This window comes from Haemaphysalis longicornis, unplaced genomic scaffold (genome assembly GCF_048455015.1).
Source record: "Haemaphysalis longicornis isolate Haplotype H1 unplaced genomic scaffold, Haemaphysalis longicornis Haplotype H1 scaffold_1, whole genome shotgun sequence".
Lineage (NCBI taxonomy): Eukaryota > Metazoa > Arthropoda > Arachnida > Ixodida > Ixodidae > Haemaphysalis > Haemaphysalis longicornis.
In genome coordinates, this window is record NW_027526203.1 from 385,461,089 (window position 1) to 385,484,218 (window position 23,130).

General features: G+C 49.5%; 1 protein-coding gene across 6 annotated transcripts in view; it reads left to right on the forward strand.

Annotated features, from left to right (window-relative positions):
• The first annotated feature begins 11,108 nt into the window (after positions 1-11,108).
• The window catches only part of LOC144155232 (uncharacterized), a 49,492-nt gene continuing 37,470 nt past the window's right edge, over positions 11,109-23,130 (forward strand). For 3 of the 6 annotated variants that reach the window (XR_013319533.1, XR_013319536.1, XR_013319535.1), the window contains exons 1-2: positions 11,109-11,314; positions 15,219-15,426. Coding sequence is in view for 2 of the 6 variants with exons in the window: in XM_077686558.1 (XP_077542684.1) it covers positions 15,418-15,426; positions 20,173-22,014 (1,851 nt within the window). In the remaining 4 variants the exon portion in view is untranslated. Of the gene's footprint in view, positions 11,441-15,218; positions 15,427-19,769; positions 20,137-20,172; positions 22,645-23,130 lie in introns of those variants that run through there. The other 3 variants (XR_013319534.1, XM_077686558.1, XM_077686559.1) reach the window with 3 other exon arrangements.

Sequence of the window (23,130 nt, forward strand, 5' to 3'; positions counted from 1 at the left end):
GCAACGCCGGTCAGACGAGGGCACTGGGATGGCGCATGACCACTCCCATCGTAACCAAGCTAGCCACTGCAAACGTAGACCACTTCTACGTAGACCACAGGGCTGTGTTTTTGTCCCAGTACAACGGAGTTAACCTGTGCGAAGGTATAATTGTGTGTTCGGAGTCGTGAGGCAGGCAGGTAATGTTCACCATTGCGAAGGTGTAGTAACTCCCATAATCTGTCTGCTAATCACTTTGTTGGTCTGAAACCTTAAGCCAGCTGATAATAGGACATGCAGCCCGGTGGGAGGTAGGGCTGCGCACAGGACAAAGGTTTTTTTTGTTGTTGTTGTTACCGGCTGTAGGAACCAAGCCTTAATCCACATCCAGGCCTCAAGTAGTGAATGAGAAAATATTAACTAGTTGCACTTAGCCCTGGTGCTAAGCATTTTTTTTTTCGTGGGCCCTCTCAAGTTACCGCTTTTAAAATTATCCCTTCTAAGGCACGTTCAAGCTGGTATAATGCAATGCATTCAACAGATGCTGGACAGTTCACCCAATATGCATTTGATGTGTGCTGTCACATGCCGAAGAACAATATTGTACTTCAGTTGGTACTTTTAGGAACAGATCTTATGATGTGCAATGCTTTCAAGTTCATTTCTTCTGTGTTTAGCGTGACTGAGGACTTGCCTGCAGCAATCTTACCGCAAATAAGTGATTGCTTGTCGAACAGCACAAAAGTACCACTACAACTTAAAACTGAAATTAGTCAGGGATGAGGTTTTGCTTGTCAGTTTTCTCTCTCCAGCAGTGATGGCAATGGAAGCTGAGCAGTGGCGTTGCTGGGTAAACTTGCACCCGAGGCCCAGAAAATTTGTCTCCCCCTCACATATACAAAACAATGATTAATAATAAAACTAGTGTTATTGTTATTATTGATAATATTAATGTCTTCTCTTGTTAGCATATGAACGCTGGTTCACACTTGCGACTAAAGCTACCAAAAGCGATTTCTGTCACTATTGTCACTTGGCATTGCTCTCATCGCGCGACAAGAGCGATTGGTCTCGACAAATTTTGTCTTTCATTTGGATACCAATGTAAAAAAAAAAATTTTACAGCTACTGAATGCATGGGCTTCGAAACGTCAATGCAAGCATGCATAATATGCGACATGCGATGCGAAATGAAGCCACAGGATACTTGATGTGTAGTTATTTATAAGAACTGGCAATATATTAGAAAAGTAAGCAGCAAGATAAGAAGCCGTGTGTTATTTAGGCAATAATAGCTACACGAGCTTGGTTTAGAGAACCCCAGACGACGACTCTGGTGCAGATCTTGATACACAACACTGACCTTTTCAGTGAATTAGGCATCGATAAAAATCCTACCAGTAAGGAGCATTATGGTGTGTCACTCGTGAGCACGAAAACACCATTAGCAGCCGAGAAAGGAGTGGCCAAGAGCTACTTGCGGCAGCACAGGGTGTAATGTGCCAAACCAAAGTAGGTTAGGGGAAAAGTGAAGGCTGATATGCGGCAGTGTGAGAGTACCACATCTTACAGCCGATACCAAGCGAATGGATGCCTGCAAGAGCAATGGAGGTGTGAGAGAGTCTCGGGCCTCGTCAGACAACGACACTTATTATAAGGTGGTCGCCAGAGGCGTTTGGAAAGCTTTGCAGCCCGCTGTGTTGACTAAATCATGCAGACGTCCCGCGGGCTTGGAGGAGGGTGGCCAGCAATGATAGGGCTGTTTAAAGGCAACACATGCAAGACAAATAGTCGCTTCATTCGCATCAATTTTCCTGTGTCTAGGAACACACCTTGAACAAATTATGCTTGAAGGACCACAGGCGGAGCCTGGTGAAAGAAGGCTGGGGGAGAAATAGAAGTTGTCCCAGCAAATAAACAACAGCCGGACTTAAAAAAAAGCTATTTCCAAGTATTGTGCAGGACAAGTGGTATAAAATGTGAAGGAAACGGCCGCCCCATAAATTAGGAAAAACCGCCTGCGCCTGCCCGTTTGTCACTAAAGGCAGCCTCTGTGGCAGTATGCGACTGCTGGAAATTTCTCTAAGTGAGAATTTCAGTATGTTTGAAATAGATACATTGTCGGGTCTCTATTTCTATGGTTATGTGATTACTGAGAATGGAAGCAGATAGAAAGGGAGCATTTAGCGGGGAAAGAGATGACTGGCCGTACATGAGTCGTCTAAGCGGCCAGTGCACGGCTAGTCGTGTGGATGTTTGTCTGCGACAATGTTGTCGTTTCCTTTCGTACGTTGTAAAAAGATTCCACCACACATTTGCAAATAAGTTAATTGACATTGGCGTCTTGGGAAAACGAACACAGTATAAAGTATAAAATGTGAGGTTCGGGCTTACCAGTGAAGCAGCCACTAGTCAATGAAGGAAATCTGAATCGAAGGAGGTTACGAAGCGATAAAGAAAGAACTCTTGAGTAAAATATCAGATTCGTACGGGCCCGAGTGTATCAGCGCCACACGCTGGGTCACAACCGTTCGGTCGCGCCCATCCCGATTTGTTGGTGACAATTTCATTGACGTCGTTGTACAGTCGACTAGCTCAAGACAGATCCTAGATGAAACAACCTTTTCCCAGTAGCTGAGGAAATAATATCGCCCTCTCCAACCAAAAGTAATAACCAAGAACAAGACGTTTGGGACCCATCTCGATTCCCTCTTCCTTCAGGGGTGACTGGGGTCGCGTTGTAGCGCCAGTCACTCACAAAGTGCTTCGCTGTGGAGCGCGGTGCCTGCATGTACACAAGTGGAGGGTTCGTAGGGAAGGATTTATGTTCTTTGCAACTTTTCCTCCAGTTGGTCACGCTTCTGGAGTGTTTCACCGAAGTCTCTTTTGCGGTCTGATGTTTTGGAGCCAGACGTCGTCGTTGTGCTGCCTGAGTTGTTCCAGTAGATTTTTCCTCCCCACTGCATGCGGAGGGGCACTCAGCTCAAAAATCTTGCATACGACACCGGGCGTCCTGTCCTTTGTCGCACAGTCTTCAAAATTTTTTTTCTAGTAATGTTCACAAAGCACTCAGCAGAACGCTTTCACTAACACAGAAACTGCCCCTCACTCCCACCTCAATTATCGTGTGGTCTCCCGACCATGTTCCGGGATGGGAGCACTCAGCGGATCGAATGCCTAATGATAGAAAGTGGGTGACGTACCTGGTGTTTAACTTTTTGTTATGCACTTAATTTCGTTGTCCTGTCCTTTTTTTTCTCACCCTCCACCTAGATGATGAACCTACCAGAGCAAAATATTTAGGTCATCAGCTTCAACTATTTCTTCACTTAGAACTCCTTGGGACGGTCACTCGGAAACCATGGTAAAATGGAAAGAACATGAACACACGGCCATCCGCTTTATTTATGTGCGCAACGCAGATACTCATTTATATTGCTCTTAACTTACAGGGGAATGAAATAAAAAAACGTAGATTTACCTGATTAAAAGTTTGGTAAATAAAATTAATGCCTACATAACTGTTCTATTTCTTGCATAATTTGTTCAACAAGCTACTCGTCCGTTCTTTTAGTTTACATACACGGGGCCGCATGGGATACGCCCCTTCCATATAATGCCATCTTCGTACAATTGCCATGTGCTGGCTGCGTCACTGGGCACGATGAAGGAAAGTCAACGACATAAAAAATGAGCTATCAACACCCGATATCAGATCCTTTGCAATTGCTTAAATTGCGAATTGGTTGGTTAGTGCAAGCACTGAAGGAATCGGGTGCAACCAAGGGGAAATCGCGACAACCCATTTGTCTCACCTAATGTTGGATACCTGAGCTCCCACCCCTCCTCCCAACACAGGCTTAATTTGTACAGTTAGCTCCCCCGCACCAACCTTCATTGCATGTTTCACACTTACTTTCATTTCGTTTTAATTATCAGTCCCCGCTTCCTCAAGATTCAATCTTCCCCATATTTTTTTTTTCAGGTCATTTTCACCTTTGTTTCCTTCTGAAAATATGACAACCGGACCGGGGTACATGGTCTCCAACGCGTCACTGCGAAGACTCCAGAAAATGCTAAACATTCACCATGACCCGTACACAACATCTGATGTGCGTAAAAAAAGTCACATAAATAACCGCCGAGGACACATGACCAAAGTCTCGTAGGCTTGGATGCCTCCCCCTTCACTCCTCCCCCCTACTGATCTCGTCCGCCGCCCCAACAGTGGTCCTGGACGTGATGAAGGGGCTTTGTTAGGCCCCTGTTGTCCCATTGGAAAGCAAGCTCGCTCGCTACACCCCTCCGAGCGTCGCAGTCGTATACCGACGCACCCCCTCTCCAGGAATCGTTCCTTGTTTGCCTCCGCTCACCCTGCAGCCAATTAACTCCTAAGCCGCACCCATCCTCGACTACCGCGACATTCCTGGATGCCAAAATTCTCCTCGCTTTCTTCCATTGTACCAGGAAACAAATTTGAATAGACTGGTGGGGACGTAAATTGAACAGGCCAAAGCTTTGGTCTCGTTACAGTTGTCTTCCAGTTTTCGACGTCAGCATTGCACATTGTAGGGGCACAAGTGGCACCTCCCCCCCTTCACCGAGGGGCTGGTACCCGGGGCCCAGGGACCCCCGGCCCCCCCTTAGCGACGCCACTGCAGCTGAGTGTTTCTTGTCACTACAAACGACAACTTACCTTTTGTATATATATTTAGAGGTGTGTGATTATCAACTTTGCGTCTGTGAATTGAACACAAGTTAAACTTGGCTGTGAATTCAATAAAATATTTTTGAATACGAATAGTAAAAGCTGGCTGCGAATTGAATATTTTCAAACCACACTATCTTTGTTTTGGTGTTTCTAGAGTGTATAAAACATAACTACACCAAAAAAGACAGCTTAGGCAGTCAGAACTAGACACATCTCTGTTCAGGTACTTGCGCCTGACATACAAAAAATTTAATGTAACAGAGAAAATAAAACACAGACATGCAAACCAGTGCAACAAGAATTTTGCATATATTGAGATAAAGAAATATGGGCTCCTCAAAATGCTGTGAACACAGTAAGCATATTAGGCATATTTAATATGATAGGCAGCAGTCCCCCCACTCTCCTCAATGATTGAAAGGAAGCTGCGCATGCTAGTTGCCGGTGGGACCTCACCAACAAGCCAGCAATAACGTTTTATTTCTCACTTCTGCTATTATATTTATAGGAAAGCTATTTTAGATTATAAATTTTGCTTTTGTAGTGTGGCACTTGACCTAACATACAGCACAGTTAGTGAACACTTGCTTGGTGCAAGGCTTCTGCATTAGGCTTTTGGCACGGCTTCGGTGTCATGCAGAAAAACCAACCCGCAAGGTCTTACCATGTAGTGAAGCTTGAAAGTTTGCACATCTTCAGATAGAGCAAACATTCGTTCCTCTACTATTTGTAAATTTCAAATATTTGAAACAGAGCTGCAAATCGAATATCAAAAATTACTCGTACAGTATTCTAAGTTGCGAATGTTCACACACCTTCAAATATACTGCCTGGTCACTTGAGTATAAGTGTATAATTTACACAAATAATTTCATGAACGATAGTTAAAAATGCAGTAAGGTGTTTCATGCAAGTTTGACGCATTTCTTTGAAATCACTGATAAGCATTGGGTGCAGTTGATTGGATGCTTAACCGCTCTGTCTTCCCTTTACTATCTCCTACATACCCTCAAACTCGATGGGCATAACTTCATTTCTCCTACTCCCTTCTTTAAACACTGCTATGCTTTCCTTTCTTCCTCCACCGGATTCGACCTCCCTCGAAGAATACGCCATTGCCCTTGCAATAGAGCATGCTACTCTTAATGTTCCTACCACCACGCCAGTATATATCTTCTCCGACTGTCAGTCAGCACTTCGTAATTTCGCTAACCATGAGACCCACCCACACACCACTGATTTCGTCACTTCGATACTTGCATCGAATCCTTGGCCACGCTTCACACTGGTTTGGGTTCCTGGCCACGCTGGCATGTGCGGAAACGCCTTAGCAGACGCGCTCACCCGAGTACCTTTCCCAGGTCCGCCCATGTCCTGGCCAACCTTGTACCACCCGCCGACGGTTCGTACTCAACACCGCGCTTCCCACCATTACCAATTAAACGCCCAATGCCTATCACGCACCCTGTACCCACCCCCCAGTTCCTGTCTAACCCGTGAGGCTGCGTGCCTCATTCGACAGGCTTAAACCTCTTCACTCCCCTCCCATCACATTCTTCACCGCATCTATCGGCGCCCTGGCCATCCTTCCTGCCCCAGGTGTTCTTTCTACCCATCCGTCCCTCATTCTAATTGGGACTTCACCCCACCATCTCTTACCCAATCCCTCACTTTCATCACTTCCTGGGAGCTCTGGCTGTCTCCCCCGCCGACAGTGAACATTTAGGCTGCCCAGGAAGCTCTCTACAAACACGTGCACCGGATCCGCACGGACATTCTGGAGTGCTACGTGGATCCGGTGAATTGAACTTTCAAATTAGGACCAGGCATTCAGGAGTACTACGCGGATCCGGTAAATTGAACTTTCAAATTAGGACCTGGACTTAGAAATAAGTGTTTGTTCTCTCTCTCTCTCCTTCCTTCCTTTGCAGGGTGGGCATTCATAGGGGCACGTGTTGGGTAATATGTTGTGTTGTAGTATGTGTGGGTTTGTAGGCATCTGTAAAACGGCTTTGGACTTAGAGGTTCGCGAGGGAATCTGGCAGGTCTTTTCTGCTTTCTACGAATCCGTGGCTAGTAAATTTGAGGGCAGCAGTGTGTGCCGCCTCATTCCCTTGTAGAAAGGCGTGACGTCCAGATGAGGTAGATGATCACTAGCTTTTGTATGCGTCGTAGTGTACTTGAGGTGTGATGCATCCTTCTTGATAAAGGGACATGCTTACTGGGAAGCACGGTGGAATCTGTCATGGCTGTGCTTGCATCTGTTTTTTGCAAAGTTGTGGAAGTGGTAGTGGTGAGTGTGGCGGGCATCAAGGGTTTTTTATGAGTGATTAATGGCAGACGTCCCAGGGTTTTGTGCTTAAATATGCATCAAAACAGTGAACTGAATGAAGGTGGCTATGCAGGTTAGTTGAGACTTCATCTTGGAAATTTTGGTCAAATGTCAGGCATGACTCAAGGAAAGGATAGAGGAAAGCTTCATCAACGAAGCTTCATTTCCCTCTGAGAGTGATTACAAAGTAAACAAAACCCTCATGTGACACTGCTTTAACACCACATGTATAAAAAGCAATTACAGCTGCTGCACACTTCACACTAATTATTCAGTATTCTATAGTGCATCTGTCTCCCACCTTTATCACATAGGCCTCAAAGATTTCTCGTTCCTGTTTTGTGCCATACAACTTCAGCACTCTCGTCGTATCAAATTCTGGCATGCAGCCACCTGGCGTGCATTGAGTCTTGGAGTGGAGCACCAAATCGGTTTCTGTTCAAGTCGTCACCAATGCGGCATGCTCCCACCACCGCCTGTTAGGGCCTTGTCTGCCCTATGTACCATCAAGATACATTGAAATAGGAACAACAAACTACGTGACTTTCAGTATATGCTGTGCATCATGGTGACGGGCTGTGTAGCCACAGGAGGAACAAAGTTACAAGAATTCGTGTCCAACAGTGTTATGGAAATATCATTTGAGAATGTTAATTTGGCCCACTGCCGCATGTCGTGCGGGGTCCCGCTACGGTTATCAAACTTTGTCACTGTGTACGCTCAAGCAGAACACGACGAAGGCTGATCGCAGAAGCACAAACGGGCACCAAATATGGTGGTGGGCGAAATAAATATTTTCACGGACCGAACAGTGCCCTCTCGACACCCACGTGCAAGTTGGTCGAACTGGAAGTACATAATACCTTAGATAAACTGCACGAAGCTTACCATCACTCCCAAACCTCCCGCCTCAACCACCTACCAGACGAGACACCCTTGAACTCCTCGTATATCCAGCGCCCCAAGAACAGCTACAAAGTGTGCCCGTCCACATCCGTCAACACATTTGTACAGTCGGGGACTTAATTTTGCAGACCACGCGAGCGCGTGGCAAAAGCCACTGATGCGCGCTCTGGAGGCCCGGCGCCTGTTGTCGAGACCGGCGCGGCGCGCATGCGCGTCCTGTTTTACTCGCAGGCACGCCGATTTTCTCGCTTCCTGCTGCGGTGCTGCAATGGTCACTCAAGCCCCGCATAGCGACGCCTTTGTAGCATTCCTTTCTTCCCGGTGGCACATTTGGGGCCTAACGTGACGGTTGCGAGGGCTTTGGCGCAAGTGCTCCTCGCGTCCTGATAAACACTTGCGCGTAATGTTTTATTTGTTTGTTTTGTGCCTTATCGTTTATAGACGATGAGATTAGCGGCTTGCGAACGGCGTACCCGAATGAAGTGCGTACGAAGCACAGTCTCGCGGTATGCGCTACCGACGACGAAATGCCAGCTATATGAATAGCGAACCTTTATTCACCTTGTTTATTGTGTAATTTGGCCACTGAACATATATTCCAGCTTCGCGGGTTCGATTCCCGGCCGCGGCGGCCGCTTTTATGATGGAGGCGAAAAACAAAAACGCCCGTATGTAGAGATTTCGCCGCACGTTAAAGATCCCCAGGTGGTCAAAATTAATCCGGAGCCCTCCACTATGGCGCGCCTCATCGCCTGCGTTGCGTCGGCGCGTTAAACCCTACAATCAATCAATCAATATATTCCAGCTCGCTCTCCGCTGCCCATAAAGTAGGCGATTTGCAAGTTATATAAAAAATTATTTCGGCGTTTTTGCTGCCTACCTCATTACTTAAAAATGATAGAAATACGTACTCAGATAAATTGTCTGTTCGCCCTGCCCGTCGCATTCGTGAAAATGGCACCTCAGGCTCCCATTGAATGCCGTAAAATTTTTTGCTACTTTTGAGAAGCTGTTTTTCAAAGGGACATTTGACGGCGTACTAATAGCCAGAGAGATGTTGCTAGCCGAAGAATTCGTGCCTACGGGGGTGAATCGCTCCAAGGCCTTCTGAATTATTTGACGCACCGTAGTTGAAAGCTCCGGATTAATTTTAATTACCTGGGAATGTGTAACATGCACCAAAATTCCGAACACACTTGAGCATTTTCGCTTTTCGCCTTCATCAGAAAAGGGCCACCTTGTAAATGCCCAGCGGAGCGGAAGGACAAGGTCAACAACGAAACAGGGGGACAAGCTGATTGTTTTTCAGTGGTTAAACACCCGTTCAATAGTGACAAAAACATTCAGAAGGCCCTAAGTAGCGATTGATATTACAGAGAAAAGTAGCAAATAATTTCACGGCATTCAATGGGAGCCCGAGGTGCCATTTTTACGAATGCGACGGGCAGACCGAACAGACAATTTATCTAAGTACGTATTTCTATCATTTTTAAGTAATGAAGTAGGCAGAAAAAACGCCGAAATAATTTCTTTGATATAACTTGCAAATCGCCTACTTTATGGGCAGCGGAGAGCGAGCTGGAATATATGTTCAGTGGCCAAATTACACAATAAACAAGGTGAATAAAGGTTAGCTATTCATATAGCTGGCATTTTGTCGTCGGTAGTGCGTACCGCGAGACTGTGCTTCGTACGCGCTTCATTCGGGTACGCCGTTCGCAAGCCGCTAGTCTCATCGTCTATAAACGATAAGGCACAAAACAAACAAATAAAACATTACGCGCAAGTGTTTATCAGGACGCGAGGAGCACTTGCGCCAAAGCCCTCGCAACCGTCACGTTAGGCCCCAAATGTGCCACCGGGAAGAAAGGAATTCTACAAAGGCGTCGCTATGCGGGGCTTGAGTGACCATTGCAGCACCGCAGCAATAAGCGAGAAAATCGGCGTGCCTGCGAGTAAAACAGGACGCGCATGCGCGCCGTGCCGGTCTCGACAACAGGCGCCGGGCCTCCAGAGCGCGCATCGGTGGCTTTTGCCACGCGCTCGCGTGGTCTGCAAAATTAAGTCCCCGACTGTACAGCTCCCATACCGCGATATACGCATCAATACGCTCGTCAGGAAAGCAACCCTCTGGAGACCAACGAAACTAACGTGGATAATTACAAACTTTTCATTTCTGCGCGCCAAGAGTCCTTTGCAATGATTTAAGAATATGCAGCAGGACCATGACCTCCTGAATATAATGTCAAGAGCTTATGACAGCACGCAGCGATTACAAGACACGGGGTTCGACGAACCAAAGCGACGTGCAGGAATCACCTTTGTAGCCTGTAGGTCGGAATAGTCTTGTTATTTCTTAGTCAACGACCGTGTGGTGAGCGACAATAGTTTCGTGCGAACGATCGCTCGTGGCTGGCCGGTCGCAATAGTCTTGTCTTGATATTTCTTAGTCAATGACCGTGTGGTGAGCGACAAGAGTTTCGTGCGAACGATCGTTCGCGGCTGGCCATGATAGCACCGCCGTTTGATGTTGAAGGCATACGCGCACTCGCACATCGGAGACGAAACGCCCAGCGGCCTCAACACGGTGCTCTAATAAAATGCAGCGCAGAAGCTTGTCGCGAGCGCACTCATCACTCTCGCAAATCGAGGCGGCACAACTTATGCAGAACGCCCGTGTTCACCGTCGTAACGCACTACGCGCAAATAAGGTGGCCGCACACACTCAGCGTCTCAATCACACGCTGCACACCACCGTGAGCGCTCTCCAGAAGTTCTTTGAGAGCGCCCTTATCACAATCGCAAGCCGAACACCCATGCACCGCTGCAACGGCAGACAAAAATCACGCCGAGAAGATCGCAGCAAAATAAACGTACAACAGCTGCCATTTTTTTTAATTATGACGTCACATCCGGCAAAAAAAAAAAGTCGCTTTCTTTGTTTTTTTGATGTCTAGTTGGCGCATGCGCAGTAGGGCTCGTCCACCGTTCCTGAACGTCAGGTCAGCCCGAACTGCTACAACGGCGACGTACCACGGTTGGATGTAAGCAACCGTTAAGTTTATGCTAAATTATTCCAATACTTCTTAAAAATGATGTTCACTTAATATGTACTTTTAATAAGAATAACATTTTTTAATTATTTGATTCGTAAAAGAGCTGGCGTTAGCGACAGTTGTTATGGCATTGGCCGCATGCCTCAGGCAAATACAGGAGGCGATGCTCAGGCGTTCGAAATATTGAGCAAGGTCTTGCCGCGTTGGTTGAAGAAGTAATGAGACGTGCGATGTAATGTCAGTGTCATGCCTTCCGGCACTTTTAAGAAGTGCCAGCATGGTGTAGTAGGCCTGTTCCACCGTACTGTCACATTCAGCTTGGCGTAACACGTGAGTCAACATTGCGCTAGTGCTGTCAGTTGTGTTTGCCTCGCAAGCAGCAGCGCCGTTTTCTATATCCCGGTAGTTCGGAGGGTCATTTCTTGTAGGAAAGATGCCACGCATATCCCGGGCTCGGTTCGTAGCATTCATATGTCCCAATCTGATCCCATCTCTGATACCAATCTACTGAACGAAACAGAAGCCGATCTGCCGGAGGGCCTTCGGGGTCAGGGATATGCGCCTGACAGGGGTCAGGTGCATGACCATATGTAGAGAGGCAAAGAAATCTCGACGAAGCATCATATTCTAACCTTTGACAGGTCAACTCTCCCCGGATTTGTAAATACAGGTTTCATCCGATGCCCAGACTGGCCTTGCATCCCTAGCCCGTGGCACTGTTTTGAGTGCGAACTGTCTGGGCATGGCTCTAATTCCTGCGTGGCCGACTTACCGGCGCAAAATGCATTCAACATGGCCACCTGTTCGGAAACTGCTACTCCCGGAATTTCACCTGTGCCTACTGCCAGGGTCCCCCCGCGGCATGCTCACGGACATGTGAGAAATTCAAACAAGAAAAGAAAATCATACATGTGAGGGTCACGGAAAAAATAACCTTCCCAGAGGCACGGAAGAGGTTCTCTTTCCCCCTGGCGAGGTACGCCGACGCAGCTTGCCAGGAGAGCGGAGCGGCATCTGGTTTCGGCAGGGACTCAGTACCACGAGTTGGACTTTGGCCTGCCCCTGCCCTCCTCCTGGGTTGCCCTTGGTAGCCCAAACAGTCACCACACCACCTGCCAAGTCAGTAGCGGTTGTGGTGGTAATCATGTCTGTTGGGAGCGATGCTGTGTCCACCGTATCCCCTCCACCAGCACAAAGCACGCATGAGGGCATGGAGGAGATGGAGATGGAGGAACCCGCGGCAGCTCCCACCCCTGCCGCACCGCCTGTTCCACCCGTGGCACTCCTGTCACCCTCGGCGGTGGAGGCTCAGGCAAAGTGCACCCAAAAAGGTGCGCGGTCCAAGGAGCCCGCATCCGATGACGAAATGGACGTCGGACTGGTCCTGCCTGCGGCACAGCGAAGGGAACGGCCTGCAGTGTCCAAGATAAAAGCCCAAAAAGCCCCTTCCAAGGATAACAGCCCCGAAAGACAACACAGAAACGAAGAACAGTAGCTCTTACACTAAATAATGGGAAGAGAAAACATAACTAAGTGGAACTGTAGAGGCCTTGTTAAATATTTGCGATGGGTACGAGATACTGGAGTCTAATCAGCCAAGTGTCGTGTGTCTACAAGAAACGCATTTAAATTCGAAACATACAAATTTCTTGAATAGTTGCATGGTATTTAAGAAGGAAAGGGATGGGGATGGTACGTCTTAGGGGGGTGCGGCCATCATTGCCTGAAAGGCCTTATTGTGTCACACTATCCAATTACAGACCGTCCTTGAGGTTGTTGCCATTTGTGCCATAATTTTCAATAGGCTAATAACATTATGCTCCGTTTACATACCTTCTGATTTCCAGCTTTTGAGCTCAGATTTCGAGGACCTTGTAGATCAGCTACCCGCACCTTCATTCTTTTTCTGTGACCTCAACGCACATAATCCACTCTGAGGCTCTTCTTGCATGGATGCCCAAGGTCGCGTTATCGAAAAATTTATAACATCTTGCAAATGTTGTGATTATGAGCTTCCACGTCTTCGGTGAGTGCATTTACGGTGACGTTTTTTTTGTTTACATCACGCTAGTGTTCCTGGAGGCATCTCTGAAACTTCCCAGTTTCACCGACGTACACACAGTCGCCACGCGGGATTTTGTAGACGACACCGGGGCATCTTTCTTTTGGGAGCTTGTACTTCGCGTTTACTAGCTTGCCGCGAAGTTTTGCGTAGGGCATAAAGGGCAACGCGCAAGTCATATGTGGAAAATATCCTGAAAAGGGCTTCACTGACGCCGCCGACGTAAGGGATTGCCGCCCGGGAGTGGAATGTTCGGCTCGGGGCAGTGCCAGCGGAAGACAAAATTTGCTGCTCAATATTCTTGGCGAAATTTCTCGGATACCCATCCTGAGATAATTCTTGTTGTACCACTTTTAGTTCTCTTTGTAGTTGTTCCTCACCGGTGCAGATGTGCTTGGCGCGGGTTACCAGGGAGGAAATAACAGATGTCTTGTGGCCAATGGGGTGGCAGGAGGCGAAGTTAAGGTGCTGGCCTGTGGAACAAAAGAAGCTTTATTACCGGCTCCTATGCAACAACGGCTCAGCCCCTGCCATTTACGGCGTACCAAAGATACACAAGCAAGGATGTCCTCTCCGCCCAATAGTAGACTTTACAAGGTCGCCGCTGTTCTGCCTTTCTGGGTACCTGCATCGAGTGCTGAGTCCCGTAGCGAGTAAAACTTTGATGCACATCCAGAACGGATCTGACTTTGTTGAGAGAGTGCGACATGTCAACTTAAGTCCCGGCAACGCTATGGTATCCTTTTACGGGACCTCCCTCTTCTACCAGCGTCCCCGTCGACCTTGCTGTGACCGCATTCTGGGGTGCTTTGAACCGTGACAGTACTCTCGCTGGCCGCACCCCTTTTGATGTGCCTGAGCTCTGCAAGCTGCTCTAGTTCTGTCTAAGCGACACATACTTCACGTACTGTGACAAGTTCTACCAGCAGGCCCATGGCACGGCGATGGGAGCTTCAATATCGGTAACTGCTGCTAATCTTGTAATGGAGGCAATAGAAGAAAAAGCCCTGGGATCTTTCATGCCCGCCCTGAATGTGTTCTACGGTTACGTGGACAATTGTTTTTGTGTTCTCAGCAAGGATGACGCCACAAGATTTCAGCAGTGCTTAAATTCCATGGAACCCAGTGTTCAGTTCATTTTTGAAAAGGAAGAAAACTGCTGCCTACCCTTTCTTGACGTCCTCGTGAGACGCACAGGTAATGGACTCTCCTTTTCTGTGTACAGAAAGGCGACCCACACAGGCCAGCACCTTAACTTCGCCTCCTGCCACCCCATTGGCCACAAGACATCTGTTATTTCCTCCCTGGTAACCCGCGCCAAGCACATCTGCACCGGTGAGGAACAACTACAAAGAGAACTAAAAGTGGTACAACAAGAATTATCTCAGAATGGGTATCCGAGAAATTTCGCCAAGAATATTGAGCAGCAAATTTTGTCTTCCGCTGGCACTGCACCGATCCGAACATTCCACTCGTGGGCAGCAATCGGTTACATTGCCGGCGTCAGCGAAGCCCTTTCCAAGGTATTTTCCACATATGACTTGCGAGTTGCCCACGTGCCCTGCGCAAAACTTTGCGGCAAGCTAGTAACACGAAGGACAAGCTCCCAAAAGAAAGATAACCTGGTGTCGTCTACAAAATCCCCTGTGGCGACTGCGACTGAGAGTACGTTGTTGAAACTGGGAAGTTTCAGAGACATCTCAAGGAACACTAGCGTGATGTGAACAAAAAGCGCGTCACCGCGAATGCACTTGCCGGACACGTAGAAGCTCATAATCACAACATTGACTGGGGCAATGCCGCCATCATTGCAGAAAGAAAGAAATGTGATAACCAGGCTTCTCGTGGAATTGCTTGTCATACAAACGACATCGGATACCATCAACAGGACAGAGGGAAACATGCTTGGTATATACGCGCGATCATTACGTCACATTTTGAAAGCATGAAAACCGCGACGACGACTTGCCTCACCTTGCTGTGATCAAGGATTCCGTATGGGATCCGAAATGTCAGCTTTTTTCAATTCACTTGGTCAGTGACCGCAACTTTGTTATGAAAGACAGCATTGGTAGGGGTCTCCGCGGCTTGACTCTTTCTCCAGATATTTTGGTGCCGAAACCCACGATTGAACCTGGGACCTTTAGATTAACTTCTTCACTGTCTCTACAGGCCCGGTGGGAGAGCACGTTGAAGGCCTATTACATGTCCAGCAGGAGCTGGAAGCCTACCTCCTTGTCATGGCGGGCCTGCTCCAGCATGGAGGAAACATCATCCAGGGAGTTGGCCATGCAGCAGAAGATGCCGCACTGTTTCATGATCCACTGAAGATGGGCCAGGACTGCACTCTGCATGACCAGGGAAGGTGGAGATGTTGGAGGTGAGTATAGCATTGGCAAGGAGGGCGGCGTATAACTTGCTGAGATCAAGACCACCCTGTGGGTGCATGTCCATTTCGTAGCCCTCGTGGGGGATCTTAAGGCTGGATGGTGGACTTGTTTTTCTAGTCCTGACGGCACTTTGGCTTGCATGGTAGATCGGGTGTGGTGATGAATTGTGGTTGCATTCTGGATGTAACTGTAACAATGCAGGTGTGAATAGTGCACCAGCCAGGCTCTTGTAAAATGTCGCGGTCGATCTCGTTGCCCTTGACCATATGTTCCACCTTGATAGGAGTGACGAGGACAGAGGTGTTGTGGGCCTGGGGTGGTAGGTTGTAGAGCAGCACGGGCTGCAATTTCTAGGCCCTGCCCGACACGGCCCAGGCCTGGCCCGGGCCCGAGAAATTTATAAAAATTGAACCCGAGCCCGGCTCGAGCTCGACGAATTTTTAAAATCTGACCCCGAGCCCGCCAGAGTGTTGTTAAATATCATCCCTAGTCCGACAGGATATGAACATGAACTTGAAGAAGTTTGCTGTTAACCTAAAAAGCGTAAGCACAAAGCGAATACGATTAGTTTAGATTTAAATTTCCTTTAAACTTTTAACTTGTTCAGGCAAGATCCGATCACCTTCACGCTCTTATTGGTCTGCAGTGCTTGTAGCATTTGCATTGTGATCACGTAGTTGAAACTGATGTATTCCAGCGTGCATTCTCTGCTCTCCACAAACTTCACGGCTTGTTTCAGGATTGACTCCGAGAAACACTCTTCCAAATGTAGTGTGAGAAAACATCTCGTATCCATATTGAAGAAAAAGTCTCGAGGTATTCCTTCCGATAGGCAGTAATTGCTCCTCGACTCACCATTGTTCCACCCTGTTGCGCCAGTGTTTCTCCGTTGATAGGAAGTCGTTGATCTGTACACAATGACTCTATCGTGGTAGTGATGCACGCTTCCTCCTATAGAATGTGATTCGAAAGCTAATGACACTGCCGCACTGTGCTCCGTCATCAAATGAGCTATGCTGCCGCCGTTGTTCTGGGTATGCTGCTGGTGCTGCTGCGGCTGCTGCTGTTGCTGCTGCTGCTGGGTTGCTGTCGCTGCCGCCGCCGTAGGGGGGACGAGCGGCGAAGAAGGTGACCAGGAGAATCGCGTTCTGTAACGTAGTAGCTTGGCCTCCATCAGGTCGTCGTCGTTCATGGGAATGTTGAAGAATGCGTTCTTGTAAAGCATCAGGGCCTGTGTGAGGAACACGTGAACACCGTAACCCCATTTTCCTCGCTTATAATGATTTCGCGAATATTCGCACACTCGAACGTCAACTCGCATCAGGTGCTTGCAGGCCTCCAGGATCGGCATGAGATATACGTACTCGACCGGATTCTCCAACACCCAGGTGATCCTTCGCAGACTCTTGAGGCTAGCCACGAACGCTTCAATGTCGAAAAAACGTGACACGTCTGCAGTGAGCCATGGCACCTGGATGGTCAGAGACTCGACTGCGGTATTTCCGTAAAGTTCGTCGCAGAGCGTGGAGTTGTTAAGCCTGTACTTGACAGAAACATTCTTGGCGGCGATTCTATTCAGTGGCACCCGAAACTGAAGATTGGTGACCAGCGTGAGATCATACCTGACACTGGCGATGAGATCGTACAACGGACCGGTGAGGGGCGTGGCCAGGTATTTGGTGTAGAGGCTATTCATGTTTGACCATGTGCAGCGATCGAAGCCCAAGTCGGTCAGTCTAGAAACTAGGCGCGCATCCTTGATCCAATGCATTTCTCGAAATATCACCCGAAGGCGCGCATCCTTGATCCAATGCATTTCTCGAAATATCACCCGAAACATAGGTTCCGTCACTGCACTCGGTTCGTTCAGCATGTGTTTCATGACGTTCACCTGAGTGATGCACTTGTGACCGTGCAGAATTGAGATGACCCAGTTGACGATCTCCATAGAAGGCACCATGGTAGACTTCTCACTCACGTTGAAGCACAGGCCGCTTGTGAAGTAAAAGTGCGAGTGATAAAGCAGCATGGTGTTTACGAAGTGGAGGTTGTACTGCAGTCCGCACATGATGTCTCTTCCCAGTCCGTCGCAGTCTGCCATGTTGGGTAGAATCATTTTTCGTACCATTTTCTCTACACTTTTTTAGACGAACCCACCCCAGCAGCTTCTTCGTTCGCTATACTCCTACCCACGAGCAGTAGTAGTAGTAGTAGTATAGATTTGACCCCCTAAAGAATCTGTGCACTGCCGCTCCTTTTTATCCATACTCCGGCAAGATGTGCCAGAAATAAAGTGGAAAGAGAGTGAGAGAGGGGTGAACAGAAACGCAAAGAAAAGAGAGGAAGGGGGAGGGGGGGGGGGTGGAGAGTGGTATGCCGCCGCCGCATCCACCAGCAAGCTTAGTGAAAATCTCGTGCGCACAGCGCCGCACTGTGGCGCGAGACAAAAAAAGACTTCTTTTTAATAATTATAAAATATGGTTTATTGAGTTACATGGAAACTGTTCTTTTTTTCTTCTTTTTCTTCAACAACACGGTGGAATTGTGCAATTGATGATCTTGTTCAGGGTACACAATGCGTAGTATTCGTCTCCCCAGCTTCCGCCGTTCTTTACAGTGTATGAGAACTCTTTCAGGGGAGGCTGCCGGGAGATGAGTGCGTCGACACTACAACCCCAAAGTGAGACTTGCGGAAAATGACACCTTTCACCGACTCTACTCTTCTGTTCACCTTGAGCATTTGGGCTAGGTCTTGGGCAAAGTCGTCGCTGCTTATGTACATGTTGCAGTTAACGTGACTATGCCGTTCTGTGCCAGCGTCAGACAGGTCAAGAGTTCGCGCAGAGCCATGCCACAAAGAACAGGTGTATCTATCGAAAAAGTGAGAAGGGTTGGATGGGTGGCTATTATTTCAAAGTGAGCGGCCATGTTTGTCATGCACAATGATATGGGTAACTCGATACAGATTTCTTCGAGCCTTTCTGCTTTGTACATCAGGTCGTCGTACAGGACGTGCACTTCCAATCTGAGTTGCTTTTTTAGGTCAATGTTGACCGTCACTGTTCTGCCGTCTTTGCCGGTAGTTCGGAACTGTGCCTTGCTCACTCGTGCTCCGTTACGGCACTTTCCGGCGGTGGGGCTCATGGTTAGTTTGGTCAGTTGTGCGTAGGGGAAACTGCCGCTACTACCGACGGTGCTTCCGGTGAACGAAGAGTAATCGAGCACGGACATGTTCTGCCACAGGCACGGAGCGTACGCCTCCGAGTGGTACACAAACTCGAATCTACGCATCCGCAGGCGAGTCAGTCTGTGCATGGAAAAAACGGCGGTTGCGATCTGTTCGTTGGCCACATCACACTGTCCCAACACGTTTTCCCAGCGCTGCAGGTTGCCGTTTCGGCTTATTCTTCACTCACGGCGAGGTCCAGTCTTTCGATGCAGGCGTGGCTCCGCAGCAGGCGCACTAGCCACGAGACGAAGGCCATGAACGAACTGATGCAGTCCATTGTCAGCGGAGCGGCGTTCCTAGTGCGGAGCATCACGGCTCCACTGTTGCAGAACAATTTTTCCAAGTTCATGGCCGTCAGGTTGATATCTACGTATTCTTTGCGCCACACGTCGCACACCTGGCTCGAAGATGCACCCATTCTTCTCTTGAGACACCTCTCCCAGTCACCGGAAGACTTTTCTTGTGTTTTCTTGGGGTCATCCTCTTCGTCTTGTTGATCGGAATGCATCAAAGAAGGGCAGTACAAGTCACAGTCATTCCAGTCCGATTCGTTGTCGTAATAGCCAAAGTCATCGTCGTCGTCTTCGTCATCAATGTCTGCTCTTCTTTTTCTATTACTTGTACCGCATCTCCATCTGCTTTCACTGTGGCATATTCCGAACGGTGGCTGGTCGTCTTCGCGTTTAGGCAACGGCAAATTTTTGTGGGGTGTTAATTTGTACATTGTACTGGCTCACAAATCACTGGCTCAAATCACTGGCTGGCTGCTGGCTGGCTCGCTCGCTGATGACTGTGGCCAGCGCCGCCTGTATTAACATTGCCTGACGCGTGGTGCGCTTTTCAATGGGAAGGGTAGGGATGCTTAGTTCAGGCACTGATCCGCTATGTGGCGCGTGCCGGCGGACATCTCGCCTTACGTCACTGCTCGCGAGTCGCGAACGCTGCACCCACTTCTACGACGTGTGTCTGTCAGTTTGCATGTTGGGCTTCAAGGGCCGTTTCGCTTACATCTTAGCCGCGACGGGGCGCTAGTTCTGTGGCGCACTGGGGATCTCGTTCAACGTGTTGCTCGCTTCATACTTGCTGCATTTTTCCAAATGTCAGGGGCTACGAAGAATTCGCTGGGGGCCGACGAACGAAAGAAAATAGAAGAACGAACGGAAAGCGGAGAAGACGGCCCTGCAGCGTATACGACCGCCACAGCTTACGCCGCCAACGCCTCCCCGAGTCGCCGCCAGTGTTTATACATACCATCACGCGGCCCCGAGCGGCGCCCGCGTTCATACGTGCTGTGTACGAGTGGTTCGGATTTCGGACCCTCGCTTGCGAGGGTAAACTGCACTTCGTGCGCAGAGAGTCGCCCCACCGCCACGCATCGCGACGGACGTTCCCAGTGCTATTTCCCCGATCCTATAACGCAATGTAATCAGTTTTCCTGTCATTAAACAGTTTAATCTCTTTCCAAGACAAGTCCTTACTAAAACCGGCCACCTCTGACATGGCGCAGCCGACAGGATCGGGATTTGAGGCCACGGAACGAACGCACGAGGAGACAAACGACGCGGACGAACTGCACCACGACTACGAGAGTGCACGCGGACGAGGGGCAACGACGGACTCCACGTCAACGGTGATCGACCGGCTCCTGATTTCAACGGAACGCGACGTCCTGTGTTCAACGAAGAAGCAGCAGTTGGTGAACGAACTACGATCACGAGGGCTCCCTTGCTCTGGCCGTAAGGACGACATCGTCTCGCGTCTCCTAGAGGACAACGAAAAACGTCGCCAGCTCTCCAAACGATCGAATGTGCCAACGATACTTCAGGCTGCCTACGACGACAAATGGCAGACGAACCTGCAAGCGGCGCTATTCGAGAACAGGAGGCTGCGCGAAGAACGAGAACGTCTTCGGAGACAACTGGCGAGAGTCGGCCACACGTTTCCCACGGTGTCAAAGCCAGCGGCAAGCCTTCAACGAAACGACGCACACCTTGGTCCGGAGACGCGCAGCACGCACAACAGCACGCACACGAACGAAACGACGCATGCAAAACGGTGCACCGCTCGCTCACTGGACCTCTCCCAGGTGATCGCCACGATTACGGAAACGCAAGCGAAGGTCAGTGAATTCCTGGCGAGATCGCGAACAACCGCTGCTCTGACAACGAGCCAACCGACGAGCTACATCACCCACGCACAGGTCTTCCCGGCAACAAGCAACGAGACGCGCAACGTACTCAGCGCGCACGAGCCAGAACGCAGCACGTACCTGGTACCCGCTTCTTCCGTACAGACCTTGCCCACGAACGGTACCGTACCCGAATTGGTGGAGCTCACGAAACAAACGCCCAGAGCACCGAACGCAACCGAGCCAGTGCATACGAAATTTTCCGCACATGCTGTCCCGGCTCCAGTCCACGCAACCAACGACAACGCACCCGGATTGGTGGACATGACCCCGACGAACGAGACGCAAACTACACGAAACGCATCCGAGGTGACGAACGACATCGTGCCTGGATTGGTGGAGCTCACCACCACAGCCGAAACGAACAGCGCACGGAACGCACCCGAGCTGATACGCACGACCACCATCGCACCCGCTGCTCCAGCCCGAGTTCACCCAACGAACGACACCGCACTCGCGCAGGTGAACCCGTCTACGAGCAACTACGCACCCAGCACACGCGGCACGTTCGAGCCGGAACGTACAAGTTCCCCGGCCCCCGTTGCTCCAATCGAGACTCATCCGACAAACACCGCCATGGTACAGGAGGATGCAGCCGTGAGCGTACGGGCACCAGGCAAACGAGACGCCATCGAGCCTGCTTGCACGAGAGGAATGCCGACCGCAGCACTTTCGACCGAACTGGCAAGCAACGAGAGCTTGAGCGACGACACGGACACGGCGAGAACGACAACGAACGAGACCGACCCAGACAAAGGCATCGAATGCCCTACCGAGGAAGCCACGCCTACGACGCCAAAGATTGTGGCACCGAATGGACGAGGCGAACTACGCCCATTTTCCCACAACAGCTTCGCTTCCGAGGGCAACCACGGCGAAGGCGAGCAAGGAGTCGCAACGAATTTGTCCGATCAGCCGCGCCACTTCACGACAACGCCACGCCACCGCAGGCTGAACGAAAGGACAAACGGCTCCCGAACCGAACGAAACACACACCTCGAGCAAAACAACGCCCTCAACGCACCGAACTCCGCGACTTTCACAGAACGCATCTCGCCACCAGACGAAACGCACGCCAACGTTCCCACGCGCATCAAACCCGCAAGAAGCTACACAGACTCAATCGCCGACGGAAGCGACGTGACCAACGCAACGCCGTAAATGCTCCCAAGTTCACGTCCGACGAAACGAATCCCACGGTACGCAAAAATCAAGTCAGTTTGAAATTCGCCGACCTCTTCGAAACGAACGCCCACTAAACGAAGTATATCCGGAGCAACGAAAAAAAAAAAAACGCCAGCATCGAGCAACTGCGCAAACGTCCGTGCACAGTTACGTCTCTGGATACGAACGGATGTCAAACAACGCGGACACCCACAGAGCTCGCGGATAGCTCCATCGGGCGCAAACTCGGTGAAGGACCTGGGGACAGATCCTTCTAAAGGGAGGTCGTGTCAGGGGCTACGAAGAATTCGCTGGGGGCCGACGAATGAAAGAAAATAGAAGAACGAACGGAAAGCGGAGAAGACGGCCCTGCAGCGTATACGACCGCCACAGCTTACGCCGCCAACGCCTCCCCGAGTCGCCGCCAGTGTTTATACATACCATCACGCGGCCCCGAGCGGCGCCCGCGTTCATACGTGCTGTGTACGAGTGGTTCGGATTTCGGACCCTCGCTTGCGAGGGTAAACTGCACTTCGTGCGCAGAGAGTCGCCCCACCGCCACGCATCGCGACGGACGTTCCCAGTGCTATTTCCCCGATCCTATAACGCAATGTAATCAGTTTTCCTGTCATTAAACAGTTTAATCTCTTTCCAAGACAAGTCCTTACTAAAACCGGCCACCTCTGACACAAAGATAAAGATGGAGGCGGACTGAAATAGTGTAAGAACGTACTGATTGTCGGGTAGACATATAGCTAACAGAAAAATGATATTTCCGGATGGGGCAGCGATTATTTTACTGATATTTTTCTTTCTGGAGTATTTAGAGAAGAAAAAATAGCGTGCACGTTTTTTGTTCAGGCGCTCACTTCTACGATTACTTTCCAATAATATCACGTGCTTGTAAACTTCAGCAAATTATAGGAAACAAAAGGATAAGCAGCTGGGATCCCGTCACGCTGTCCGGGCGCTTCTACGGTACAGTCCTCAATTTTAGAAGTGCGTACCGCTGCGGAGTGCGAACAGCGGGGTCAAAACAATACCTAAATGCGGAGGGGATACAGGTGGGATGCCCCACTCAGAAAATTTCAGGGCCTGTGATCCGAGTAGATA